The following is a 14,666-nucleotide window of genomic DNA, read 5'->3' on the forward strand; positions in this document are numbered from 1 at the left end:
TCTAGTTTCTGGCTGTTATGGATGAAGTAGCTATGAACATTGTTGAGCAAGTGACCTTGTTGAATGGTGGATCATCTTTTGGGTATATGCCCAGGAGTGGTGTAGCTGGGTCTTGAGATAGAGCTATTCCTAACTTTCTGAGAAAGTTACAGATTGATTTTCAAAGTGGTTGCACAAGTTTACATTCCCACCAGTAATGGAGGAGTGTTCATTTTGGTAGACAGCCTCATCAGCACATGCTGTCACTTGAGATTTTTATCTTAGCCATCCTGCTGGTGTAAGATGGAATCTCAGGGTCATTTTGATTTGCATTTTCTAGATGCGTAAGGACTTTAAACATTTCCTTAAGTGTTTTTCAGCCATTATAGATTCCTTTGTTGAGAAATATCAGTTTAGTTATGTACACCACTTTTTTTTACAATTTATTCATTTTTATTTTTATTGATTATAGTTTATTTACTTGTATCCCCCCTGTAGCTCCCTCCCTCCTCCCATCCTAATCCCAACTTCCCTTCTCCCCTCCCAATTCTACCCTCTCTCCCACTTCTCCATCCATGTCCCTCTACAAGTCCATGTCAGGGGAGGTCCTTCTTTCCTTCCTTCTGATTCTAGATTATCAGGTCTCATCAGGAGTGGCTGCATTGTTTTCCTCTGTGACCTTGTAAGGCTGCCCCCCACCCTCAGGTGGAGATTATCAAAGAGCACCCAATCAGTTCATGTCAGAGACAGTCCTTATTCCTGTTACTATGGAACCCACTTGGACACTGAACTGCCAAGGGCTACAACTGTGTAGGGGTTCTAGGTTATCTCCATGAATGGTCGTTGGTTGGAGTATCAGTCTCAGGGAAGACCCCTGTGCTCAAATTTTTTGGTTCTGATGCTCTCCTTGTAGAGCTCCTGTTCTCTCCATGTCTTACTATCTCCCACTTCTTTCATAAGATCCCTGTACTCTGCCCAAAGTTTGGCTGTAAGTCTCAACATCTGCTCTGATACTCTGCAGGATAGACACTTTCAGAGGCCCTCTGTCCTGTTCCCTGTTTTCTCCATCCTCTGATGTCCATCCTTCTTGCCTTTATGAATGGGGACTGAGCATCTTAGCAAGAGTCTTCCTTCTTGATTAGTTTCTTTAGGTGTGCATATTTTAGTATGTTTATCTTATTTTATATATCTAATATCCACTTATGAGTGAGTATATACCCTATTTGTCTTTCTGTTTCTGGGATAGCTCACTCAGGATGATCTTTTCCAGTATCCACCATTTGCCTGCAAATTTCATGATTTACTTGTTTTTCATTGCTGAGTAATATTCCATTGTCATCTTCAACAAATGGTATTTGTCTAACTGGATGTCTACATGTAGAAAAATGCAAATAGATCCATACTTATCACCTTGAACAAAACTATAGTCCAAGTGGATCAAAGACATCAATATAAAACCAGACACACTAAACCTGTTAGAAGAAAAAAATGAGGAAAAGCCTTGAACTCATTGACACAGGAGACAACTTCCTGAACAGAACACCAACAGCATAGGCTCTAAGAGCAAAAATCAATAAATGGGACCTCAGGAAACTGAAAAGGTTCTGTAAAGCAAAGGACACTCTTGTCAGCACAGAACAACTGCCTACAGATTGAGAAAGGATCTTCACCAACCCTATATCTGACAGAGGGCTAATATCCAGAATATATAAAGAACTCAAGAAGTTTTTTTTTTTAATACATGAGGTTCTTTTTATTGTAAATTAGAAGCTGCAGCTTGGGCCCACATCCCCCACCGCCGAAGCAGTGGGAGATGAAAGCCCTGTGCCCAGGTTAGTTGGGTGATTTAAAGATTCTGGTCCATCCCAGCATGCCCAAGGCAGGGGCAATTCCTGCCTGGCAAGCATCTATTGGTCAGAATGCTATATTTGAATCAATTGGCTATAGGAAGGTTCCCAGACCATTAATGATCTGGTGTGCCTCTCTATGGGGATGGTCCAGTTTCCTAGCAACTGTATCTCTAGTGGGTGGGGAAAGAATACAGTGAGGTGGCCCTTCCCCTCAAGTCATTACTGTACTTCTTTACCTACCTAGTTCAGGCCTTAATTAATAGCTGCTCACTTTTAATCTTTTGATCTCTCATTTCCCCCTTTCCCATGATCATTTGAAGACCCAATCTTGGGACTTCCAGATATGACCCCGTGTATCCTATAGATTTACCTTTTTTAATGGGATCTGAGTACCATTAGTGTATTGCTCTCATGCATTTCTTTATGAAAGCCATTAAGCAATTGAAAATAAAAGGCCCAAAGATAAAAATCAAAATGAGAAGAGGTCCCTTCAGAGTGGATATAGGGATAGTAAGCCAAAGAGAACTATTATCCTTTTTTTCTCTAGTGTCTCTCTAGGCTTTTAGCCCAGTTGCTGCAATATTAGTTTCCATTTCAGCTAAGCAGATGCCCAAGATAATAGCTAATGCCAGGGAGCCAGCCCCTTTTGACTTAGCATTTCAGCCTGCTAGGTGGAATTTGTAAGAAGATCCATCTTCTGGAGCTTCTTCAGTTCTGACCACTGGACTGTTGGCATCAGGGGCTAGGGAGGCTGAAATGACAGTCAAAGGCTGGGCAACGGGGCAGTCACAAGCATCTGGTTAGTTGATCCACCCGAAGTGGCAGAGAGCAATCATGTCAGTTTCCAGGAAGTCCAGATTTCAGCTTTCAGTTGATAGCTGATCCCAGAACAAAGTCAAACAGGTGAAAATCTGCTGAGACAAATTCAGACTGGAGACAGAAGTTAAAATTTGTCTATTAAATGGGAAAGACCAGGGAAAATCTCATCTGCAATCCTTTTGAGCTACATCAGATCCAGGTCACATCCTGAAACTCATATGATTTTTTTGGTACACAAAAGGAAATATATATTCAGCAAATCTAATATAACATTCTGAGAGTAATAGGTAAAACTGCATCCCACTGAATGAGTATCAGTTAGTTGTTTGTTTTATAACCTTTATATACAACTTAAGTGTGTCCACGGTAACACTTCTGTGGGCATAGCTGTTGGTAATCAGCCACAAATGGAGCTTGGCCATTTTTCATACACTCAGCATCTACTTTTAGCCCCCATCTTCATGTTTACACTGGAAAGTTAGGCAGAAATACATTACTGGGTTTAGTGCTAAACCCTGGATGCTTGAATTTTTCTTTATAAAGTAACTAAAAGGAATAGGTTTAAGATATTCCTTTTGTCAAAGTCTACCCCAGAAATGGCAGATATTAAGAATAACATAGTAAAGACTATGGCTTTTGGGTCAGATATACACATTAAATAGATGTTTTTAACATGACGAAAAGCACCTTTAAATCTATCTCCAGAAGACAACCAAAGGAAATTAAAATCTCAAGCTGGTGACTGAATAATAAGCAGTCAGTGCTCCATCAACTTATCAGAACTCTATTGATCAATGTCAAAACTCTGAACTTCTGAAATTTTATAACATAAGCACAACAGTAGCAAAGAGGGGGGAGAAATCTAAAGTATCTCCCATTTTTAATATGCTTTAAAATATTTTTATATCATTATAAGTTATATTTATGTGCCTTAAATCATTTACTTAAGACTCTCTAATCTTTTTTGTATTTATTAACCCTGAAACATTTTTCCAGACCAAATAACTCTATATTTTTATGATCTTAACTTTCATATTCTCAGACCCGTCATAAGCTCCATATTTTTTAATCCATTTATTTATCTTAAGACACAGGCAACTAACATGAGTCCTGTGAGCAAGGCAAACCTGTTTTTCTTTCCAAATAAGAGAGCTAGTACATAGTACTTCTAACTAGCTAATGAACTGATCAATGAGCTAACAGTGGATCTAATTGTCTACTCTCTAGCTACAAAGCTACCATAAGCTTAGCCTAGCCGTCAAAGTGAACAGAGACCTGAGAAGGATAAATTATAAGATAAATAAATATACCAATCCATGTTCCAATCAAAATGACAGAGATGACTAGTTAGTCCATCATCTAGGCAGTGTCCCTGGCTCCTGTGATCTCATGACATCATGAGCAGAGGTGGTCCAGCTAGGCACAGATGAGAGAGACTGCTTCTGTGGAAAGAGGAACATGAGAGATTGACCTCACCTTGCCTCTCACAATGTGAAACAATGGCTCTCCAGGTGTTCATTTCTTGGTCCACAGTTTAGGCTGGGCCCTAGCATTGGGCCAGTTGGGGCAGTATTGCCCAGTGGTTAGCATACCACAAGCCAGAGTTGCAGTCATCTGTCGTTGTGCCCAAATCTTCTTGGGGACCTTGGAAGAGCTACTGCCAGGATTTTTGGATTCTGTCACAATAAGCTTACACAGTTAAACTGCCATATTCATCAGATCTCTTACAGGCTTGAGGGCCAGCATGTCTGAGTTACTCTTTGTCTATCTTTATCATCTGCTCTAAACTGTGTCCTATAAAACAGAATGCTATAATCTCTAATTCTGACATTTTTCTAAGATGCATGTTTTAGAACTATATAGTTTTAAACTTTATGGTTACCTATCCTAGGCTTAACCTTAAAAAAACCTAAACAAAGAGACTAGGTAAGGCTCAACTGCAGTATTTAGCATAACTTTAAATCTGCTCTTTCTGAACTAAAATTAAAGCAAACCTTTTAATCAGATACAGTTCATAGAGAGGCTAGCAAATCTGGCTGATCCTATCACTTTGCGTTAAAATTGAACAGTAAAAAGCTTTGCACTTAGCACTAATCAGAGGACTGAACATAACTGAGAGACCTAAACAAAGATGATCGCAAACTCATGGCTCCTCCCTCCTTATTTCCGGACCAAAATGGTGGCTGGCCATGTGTAACTGAACTCAGCTGGAAGCCCTTAACAAATATGGCAGCAAAACTACAGCTCCACACTCTCTATCCCTGAACCATCATGGTGGCTAGCCATGTGTTAGTATAGGCTGTGACTGACAATACCAAACATAGCCATTAGGTGTTGCTGATGGTGTTGTTACCTCCCATAACCAAAAGTCCTAATATTGTGATCAAATAAATTTTAGAACTAACTGCATAACAGAACAGTACAGAACAATTTTAAACTGTACAAATTATTTTAGCCAACCAAAACAATCAGCCAGAATTTTTTTTCTCCTTAAAAGAGCATTAAAAAAAAACATTTTGCAATGAAGAATCACCAGCCTTTTAAATAAATTACAACATATTTTTAAATACAGTTCTTTCTCAAATCATATTAACGCTCTGACTTTTTATAATACATTCACTAATCTTCTGCAACATTTTATATACCTTCAGGTTCCTAGCTTTGTTTTTCTGGAACCAGACATTCTTACTTTAGACAAACTATTATTTTTTTTAATATCTCTTGCTCTTTTCCTTGCTTTTCAGAAAACATAAAAACTCTCATCAAAATCCTTTCCATCCTGACATGATCCTGCTGGAGCCCCATGTCCACGATTTGTTTTTTATAAGCAAAGCAAAAACAAGTTACATTAATACAAAAAGAAGTTCTGAAACTGCCGATTTTTTTTTCTAAAATTACTTCCCTGTAGCAGATATGGTCCAAGGTCACCTAAACAAACTGTAAGGAACTTAGAACAAGTTTTAAGGAACTTGGTAAAACTTTCTCTTTTTTGTCTCAAGGTAAAGACCAGGGAGGTAACACGTTTTTCCATAAACAAAACAGCTTAACAAGCAAACAGATTTTTCTCAACTAGTGCAAATGATATGGCTTGGTTTCATTTAGTAAAATTAATAAAATAAATACCAAAGTTTTTTTGTTCTCCCCAAAGGATCGAGAAACTTTTAATTTTTTTTGTTAGACTACCCAAGATCACTGTCATATGCAAATGCCTGATAAACTTTAAACATTTTATATCCTTAAACATTTAAACATTTTCTAAAACCTGTTTTTGCAACATCAAAATAAAGTACTATTTGCAGATGATATGATAGTATACGTGAGTGACCTCAAAAACTCTACCAGGGAACTCCTACAGCTGATAAACACCTTCAGCAAAGTGGCCAGATACAAAATTAACTCAAAAAAATCAGTAGCCCTCCTGTAAACAAAAGACAAAAGGACTGAGAAAGAAATTAGGGAAACAACACCCTTCACAATAGCCAGAAATGACATAAGGTACCTCAGAGTAACCCTAACCAAGGAAGTCAAAGACTTGTATAAAAAAATTTTCAAGTCTCTGAAGAAAGAATTAGAAGAAGATATGAGAAGATGGAAAGATCTCCCATGCTCATGGCTTGGCAAGATTAACATAGTAAAAATGGCCATCTTACCAAAAGCAATCTACAGATTCAATGCAATTCCCATCAAATTACCAACACAATTCTTTGCAGACCTAGAAAGAAAACTTCTCAACTTCATATGGAATAACAAGAAACCCAGAATTGCTAAAACAATCCTCTACAATAAAAGATCTTCTGAGGGTATTTCCATCCCTGATCTTAAGCTGTACTATAGAGCAACAGTAATAAAAACTGCATGGTACTGGCATAGAAACAGGATGGTGGATCAATGGAAATGAACAGAGGACCCAGAGATAAACCCACACAGTTAAGGACACCTGATCTTTGACAAAGATGCCAAAACCATGCAATGGAGAAAAGACAGCATCTTCAACAAATGGTGCTGGTCCAACTGGATGTCTACATGTAGAAAAATGAAAATAGATCCATACTTATCACCCTGCACAAAACTGAAGTCCAAGTGGATCAAAGACCTCAACATAAAACCAGACACATTAAATCGGTTAGAAAAAAAAAGTGGGGAATACCCTTGAACTCATTGGCACAGGAGACAACGGAGACAACTTCCTAAACAGAACACCAACAGCACAGGCTCTAAGAGCAACAATCAATGAATTGGACCTCAGGAAACTGAAAAGCTTCTGTAAAGCAAAGGACACTGTCCTCAGAACAAAACGACAGCCTACAGATTGGGAAAGGATCTTTGCCAACCCTATATCTGACAGAGGGCTAATATCCAGTATATATAAAGAACTAAAGAAGTTAAACAGCAAAAAAAAAACAAGTAATCCAATTAAAAAATGGGTTACATAGCTAAACAGAAAATTCTCTGTAGAGGAATATCGAATGGCAGAGAAACACTTAAATGCTCAACCTCATTAGCCATTAGGGAAATGCAAATCAAATGACCCTAAGATTTCACCTTACACCCATCAGAATGGCCAAGATTAAAAACTCAAGTGACAACACATGCTGGAGAGGTTGTGGAGAAAGGGGAAACCTCCGCCGTTGCTGGTGGGAATGTAAACTTGTACAACCACTTTGGAAATCAATCTGGTGCTTTCTCAGACAACTAGGAATAGTGCTTCCTCAAGACTCAGTTATACCACTCCTAGGCATATATCCAAAAGATGCTCAAGTACACAACAAGGACATTTGCTCAACCATGTTTGTAGCAGCTTTATTTGTAATAGCTGGATGCTGGAAACAACCCAGAAGTCCCTCAACTGAGGAATGGGTATGGAAAGTATGGCACATCTACACAATGGAATATTACTCAGCATCAAAAAAGAAGAAAATCATGAAATTTTCAGGCAAATGGTAGGATCCAGAAAAGATCATCCTGAGTGAGGTATATCCTAGAAGAAGAAAGACACAGATGGTATATACTCACAATTTACAACTTACTTGTTTTCTTTCCTATTTTCTTAGCTGCTTCTGTGCCAATGAGTTCAAGGCTATTCTCCAACGTTCTCTTCTGTTAGATTTAGTGTGTCCCATTTTACATTGAGGTCCGCGATCCACTTGGACTTGACTTTTATTCAAGGTGAAAAATATGGATCTATTTGCATTCTTTTACATGTAGACATTCACTTAGAACAGAACCATTTGCTGAAGATGTTTTCTTTTCTTCATTGTATGGTTTTGGCTCTTTTTCTTTATTTATTTATATATTTTTGGTAAAAAGTCAAGTGTTCTTAGGTATAGGGGTTTATTTCTGAGTCTTCATTGCACTTCCATTGATCAAGGTGTCTATTTCTATGCTAATACCATCTGCTTTTTTTTTTTTTGTACAGGACTGTTTTTAGCTATTCTGTTTGTTTTTGTTTTACCATATGAAGTACAGAATTATTCTTTCAAGATCTGTAAAGAATTATATTGGAATTTTGATGAGAATTGCATTGAATCTCTAAATTGCTTTTGGTAAAATGACCATTGTTACTATGTTAATTCTACCAACTCATAAGCAGAAGAGATCTTTCCATCTGCTTATATCTTCTTCAATTTCTTTCTTCAAACACTTTAAGTTCTATCACTTGCTTGGTTGGTGTTACACCAAGATATTTATATTACTGGTGGTTCTTGTGGAGGGAGTGGTTTCCCTAATTTCTTTCTCAGCCTGTTTATCATTTGTGTACCGAAGGGCTACTGATTTCTTTGAGTTACTTTTCAATACAGCCATGTTGCTGAAGATGTTTATCATTTATAAAAGTTCTCTGGTAGAATTTTGGGGGCCTTAGACAGACAAATATTATCATAGCACCTGCAAATGGCAGTACTTTGACCTCTTCCTTTCCAGTTTGTATCCCCTACTTTTCCTTTAGTTGTCTTATTGCTCTAGCTAGGACTTCAAGTACAATACAGTACTTGAATAGATATGCAGAGAGCAGGCAGTCTTGTCCTTGATTTTACTGGAATTGCTTTAAGTTTCTTTCCATTTAAATTTATGTTGGCTATAGGCTTTCTGTATATTGCCTTTATTATGTTTTGGTATGTGCCTTGTATCCCAATCTCTCCAAGACTTTATACATGAAGGGATGTTGAATTTTGTGAAAGGCTTTTCAGCATCAAATGAGGTTATTATGAGGTTATTACATTGATGAATTTTCATATATTTAACCAACCCTGCATCCCTGGGATGACGCCTACTTGATGATGGTTGATGGTGTTCTTTGATGTATTCTTGGATTCAGTTTGTGAGTATTTTATTGAGTATTTTTGTGTCAAATAATCATAAAGGAAATTGGTCTGACATTCTCTTTGTTGGATCTTTGTGTGCTTTAGGTGTCAGGGTGACTATGGCTCCATAGAATGAGTTTGGCCATGTTCCTTCTGTGCCTGTTTTGTGGGATAGTTTGAGGAGTATTGGTATTAACTCTTCTTCAAAAGTCTGGTAGAATTATGTTCTGAAACCAGCTGGGTCTTTGATTTTTGTGGCTGGAAATCTTTTAATGACTGCATCTATTTCTTTAGGGGTTATAGGACTATTAAAGCTATTTACCTGATCTTGATTTAACTTTGGTAAGCGGAATCTATCAAGAAAGTAGTCCATTTCATTTCTATTTTTCAGTTTTGAGGAGTACAGGCTTTAGATGTGAGACCTGATTCTTTGGATTTCTTCAATGTCTGTTGTATGTTCTCTTTTTCATTTCTGATCTTGTTAACTTGGATATTGTCTCCCTGCCTTTTCTTTACTGTGGCTAAGGTTTTGTTTACCTTGTTGATTTTCTCAAGTAACCTGCTCTTGGTTTCATTGATCTTTGAATTGTTCTCTTTTGTTTGTAATTCATTGATTTTTAGCCCTGAGCTTGATTATTTCCTGCCATGTACTATCTACACCTCTTAGGTGTGTTTGTTTCTTTTTCTTCTAGAGCTTCCAAGTGTGCTGTTATGTGGCTATAACACCTCTCTGATTTCTTTATAAAGGCACTTAGTTCTGTGGACTTTTCCCTTAGCACCACTTTCATTGTGTCCCATAAGTTTGGGTATGTTGTGTCTACATTTTCATTGAATTTTAAAAGGACTTTAATTTATTTACTTCTTTCCTGCTTTTGTACCTGTACCATTTATTTCTCTTACTATAGTTCTGCACTATAACTTGAGATTGGATGTGATATTGCCTCTAGCATTATTAAACATTTTTTAATCTTTCAGATCATCTACTTCCTGTACAAGTGAATTTATACATATGTGTTGAGAATGTATTCAAATTTGGTTATGAGTTATTCTCTGAAAAATAGCCAAGAGGATTAAAACTAACAGGAATGATTTGAAGCAATATAGGAAAGGGTAATTTCTTTCAAAAAAAATATTCCTAACCTCATTGTATCACCACTAGTACACCAAGAATTTCATGGCTGTTATAATCAAGGCACTGCCCAGAAAGAAACACAGGTTTTTGCAATGTCAAGAATGCAATGCAAGCATTTCTTTTGGTTATGCTAAAGTGGCAATTGCCTCAACTTTTAATTACTCCCACTGAGGTTTGGATTCCCAGTACTCAAAAAATTTTGTTTCCAGTAATTTATCCACATCTTTAAAGGAAGTGAAAGATGTCTTTGCAATGGTATCCAGGCCATTAAAGAAAATAAAAGCATACTTTCCAGTTTTAAATATGACTTTGAATATGATAATCTCCATACTGTATATTAGAAAAGGTAAGTGAAAATATTACATAAAACAACTTCATTAAATTTGTTATGGTGAAGATGGTTATTTAATAAACTGTATTGGCCAGAAAGAAGGCTTTAGCCTTTAAGGTATTGAATCCTCCAAACAAGAGCTAATTTAGCATGACCTCACAGTAAGCTAGAACTAACAATTCCCGTAAAACTGAAAGAAAATATACTCTCAATTATACTGCAGAAAAAATGTCATTAGATTGTAAATGACTAATTATGAGTATAAGAAAGGTTATATGATCATTCAGAAAGCTCATAGTATATTTGAAAATAATAGAAAATCTTGTGTTGTATACGAATTTACATATTTGGATTACTTTTCTTTTCAAAATTCAGGTGGTTGAACAAGTACCTAAATATATGTGCATGTTAATAGTTTGAAAAAGAACTATAAGGCCACTCAGTGGGATCTAATTAGATATATAGAAAACCTCTGTAAAAGTAGTGCTCTGACTGTAAATGAAGAAAAAAGTGATCATTAAGCAAAAAAGAGATACAGAATAATGTATTTCCTGTTGCAATTCTATATTCCTTATATATTTTAATAACATAACTGAAAGGAATCTAAGTGTTTGTGACAAATTAGAGCCAAAATAGTCATTAGTATCTAATCTTTATTTTTATTTTTATGTGAACAGATTAACAGGAAAACGAGGATTTGCTGAAGTATATCTTTTGGTAAGATAAAATGGTAAAAAATTCACACTTTCAAATGTTTTCTATTTTATATAAATACAAGATTATTGTTTTAAAGTGATATGATGCATAAAATCATTTCTAGTTATACTCTGATATGTAAAGCACAATGCATGCTTTCAAATCATCAGTTGATATAAAAAATAATAAAAATATACACATTTACACTAACTATTCTTTGTTTTTGTTTTTCACCTTTTTGTATTTAGAGAACTTCCAAAACCTTTTTGAATAAATGGATTATAAAAATGGATCAGCTGTGACAGAATTTATTTTGGTGGGATTTTCTGGAGACTGGCAACTTCAAGCTTTCTTCTTCGTGACATTTTCTTTGATCTATAGTGCTACCGTGCTGGGAAACATTCTTATTATAGTCACAGTGGCAACTACTTCGACACTTCATTCTCCAATGTACTTTCTTCTTGGAAACCTCTCCTTCTTGGACATGTGTCTTTCTACAGTCACAACACCCAAGATGATCACAGACTTGCTTTCAGCACACAAGAGCATCTCTTTATGGGGCTGCATGGCTCAGATGTTTTTCATGCACTTATTTGGTGGTGCTGAAATGACACTTTTGATAATCATGGCCTTTGACAGATATGTGGCCATATGCAAACCCTTGCACTACAAGATAATCATGAGTCACGAGTTGCTGATCCGGTGTGTTATACTCTCCTGGACAATTGGCTTCATACACACCATGAGTCAGATGGTACTGACCATGAATTTGCCTTTCTGTGGCAACAATATTATAAATAATATATTTTGTGATCTTCCTCTGGTAATCAAGCTTGCTTGTGTTGAAACATACACTTTAGAGTTATTTGTCATTGCTGACAGTGGACTGCTCTCTTTCATCTCTTTCATCCTCCTGCTTGTTTCATACACTGTCATTCTGGTAATTGTAAGGCACAAATCACCTGGCAGGCTTTCCAAGGCTCTGTCCACATTGTCTGCTCACATAATTGTGGTCACTCTGTTCTTTGGACCTTGTATCTTTATATATGCCTGGCCATTTGGTATTTTTACAAGCAATAAAACTCTTGCTGTATTTTACACTGTTATCACCCCCTTACTGAATCCTATTATTTACACACTGAGAAATCAGGAAATGAAAAAAGCTATGAGAAAATTATGGAAGCAACAAGTTAGCTTCATGTAGAACTTAGAGATTGAGCATTATGTAATTAGGAGGGTCTTTGAGTATCTTTGCTAGATAAATTAAAGGCAATGAATAATGTATTGTTTTAATTTTATGTTTGAATCATACACTAATAAGGAGAAATTGATACTAATGTATTGTTTTATAGGTAGTGATGGTTTAATGTTATTTTTTCAGCATGTTTTATTTTGACTGTTTTCCATAATGGAGATTTTCTCTTGTTTGAATTATCACATCTAAACAAAATTGTCATTGAATTAAGAAACATAATATAATTTTCAATGGCCTGCATATAAAACCTGGCAAAAATTTTGCAGTTGAGGAAAAGATAATATTAGATATTAAATAGCATTACTATATTAAGTAATCAAATATAATAAATACTCATAATTATAAAATGTTGATATTGTATATAAGACTCAATGGCCATATATGTTTCTATGTTTATATAGAGGCCACTATAATTTGTTTTATGTTCCTTGGTTCAATAATAATAATAATAATAATAATAATATTTTCATGAATATAAGTTTATTTCTGAAAGGCCATATACATGGATTCATGTGGCACACATTTCTGATGAAGGTAGACTAGTGTCAGGCCAGGAAGTAAGGGCCATTGGTTCACCACACTCTGGATGGCAGAGGCCAGCCCCAGGGAGGACTCAGCAGCTTCTTCAAAGGCAGGTCTTTCTGGATGCACAAACGCACAAGCCTAGCTTGAGACAAACCAGGGCCAGGGAGTACAGGAAAAGAGACCTTCCCTTCTTTCGTAAATTCCAGGACTCTGATCAAAACTCAAGGACCTGGCTCTTTCCTAAACTAACCATTCTGACTGCAGATGAACTCTGCACCATTTTCAAGGAAGGTGTCTTCCGTCGAAGAGACCCACTGCTAACTCAAGGAACTAGATCAGGGCTCTGGACAAGTTCTTCTCTCATTTTCTTCAGGCCCAGACTCTGTGGGACCTACAGGAACAACAGGTCAAAAAAGTCCAATGAGGACTTTCTGATCATCTTCATATTTTGTCTCAGACCAAATGTAAGTGAATGGCTCTATGCAGACATTATTCTTTTTTATTTTTTATTAGTTACACTTTATTTACTTTGTATCTCCCCTGTAGTTCCCTCCTTCCTCCCCTCCCAATTCCTCCTTTCCTCCTCCTTCTCCATGCATGCCTCTCCCCAAGTCCACTGGTAGGGGAGGGCTAATTTTCCTTCTTTCTGATCCTAGTCTATTAGGTCTTATCAGGAGTGGCTGCATTGTCTTCCTCTGTGGCCTGGTAAGGCTGCTCCCCCCTCAGGGGGACGTGAACAAAAAGCAGGCCAATCAGTTCATTTCAGAAACAGTCCGTGTTTCCATTACTATGGAACCCACTAGAAGATTGAACTGTCATGGGCAACATCTGTTCAGGGGTTCTAGGTTATCTCCATGCATGCTACTTGGTTGGAGTAGCAGTCCCCTGTGCTCAGATTTTTTTGGTTCTGCTGCTCTACTTCTGGGGTTTTTGTCCTCTCCAGATCTTGCTGTTTCCCACTTCTTTCATCAGATTCCCTGCAATCTGTCCAAAGGTTGGCCATAAGTCTCAGGATCTGCTTTGATAGTCTGCAGGGCAGACCTTTCAGAGGCCCACTGTGGCAGGCTCCTAACTTGTTCCCTGTTTTCTCCTTCTTCTGATGTTCATCCTCTTTGCTTTTCTGGATGGGGATTGAGCATTTTAGCCAGAGTTCTCCCTCTTGATTAGTTTCTTTAGGTGTGCAGATTTTAGTAGGCTTATCCTATGGCTGCAACAGGAAGGAAATCTCCCTCAGTTGCTCCCTTGGTGTCCTCAATGAAGACCCTCACTGTCAGAATAAGTTGACAGAAACAGGAGGAGATTTAGGTCCATATTTCCAATCCTTCTCTGGCACCAAAATCCCTTCATTCCCAGGCCTGTCTCTGGCTGAGTGGGACCAGAACTGTTGTCCATTTGATTACACAGTGAGTGGGTCCCTGCCTTGCCAATCCCATGGATTTGCGGAAATGTACAAGTGTCCCTGTCCCATGTGTTATTGTTACCCCCAATCTGGCTACAGCTGGAACTGGGAAGCAGGTGGAGGGAAGAGATGCAGGGTGCCCAAGGGGAGCATAAGCAAGCTGTTATAAGGAAAGAAGCTCTGTGGCCATTCCTCTTCTACTTCAGGTCCTGATAGTAACTGAAGAGCTAGAGTCCTTCCTAGTGTCCTACTGGATTCTACACAGGGAAGCAGCCAGATGAGTATATACTTTATATGAAAGCATAGTCCTCCTCTCCACAATCTAGGATGAGGTTTTCTCTTCCTGGCTGCAGGATACCCTGACACTTAACCTGGAAATGT

At 37.5% G+C, this 14,666-nt stretch overlaps 1 protein-coding gene across 1 annotated transcript; it reads left to right on the forward strand.

Moving 5' to 3' along the window:
• The first annotated feature begins 11,359 nt into the window (after positions 1–11,359).
• On the forward strand, positions 11,360–12,356 carry LOC110540548 (olfactory receptor 4L1-like). Its single transcript, XM_021627306.2, has one exon. It carries the CDS (start codon positions 11,381–11,383, stop codon positions 12,308–12,310), a length of 930 nt encoding a protein of 309 aa, XP_021482981.2. The 5' UTR covers positions 11,360–11,380; the 3' UTR covers positions 12,311–12,356.
• Positions 12,357–14,666: the final 2,310 nt, after the last annotated feature.

The sequence above is a fragment of the Meriones unguiculatus genome, chromosome 4 (genome assembly GCF_030254825.1).
Source record: "Meriones unguiculatus strain TT.TT164.6M chromosome 4, Bangor_MerUng_6.1, whole genome shotgun sequence".
Classification (NCBI taxonomy): Eukaryota; Metazoa; Chordata; class Mammalia; order Rodentia; family Muridae; genus Meriones; species Meriones unguiculatus.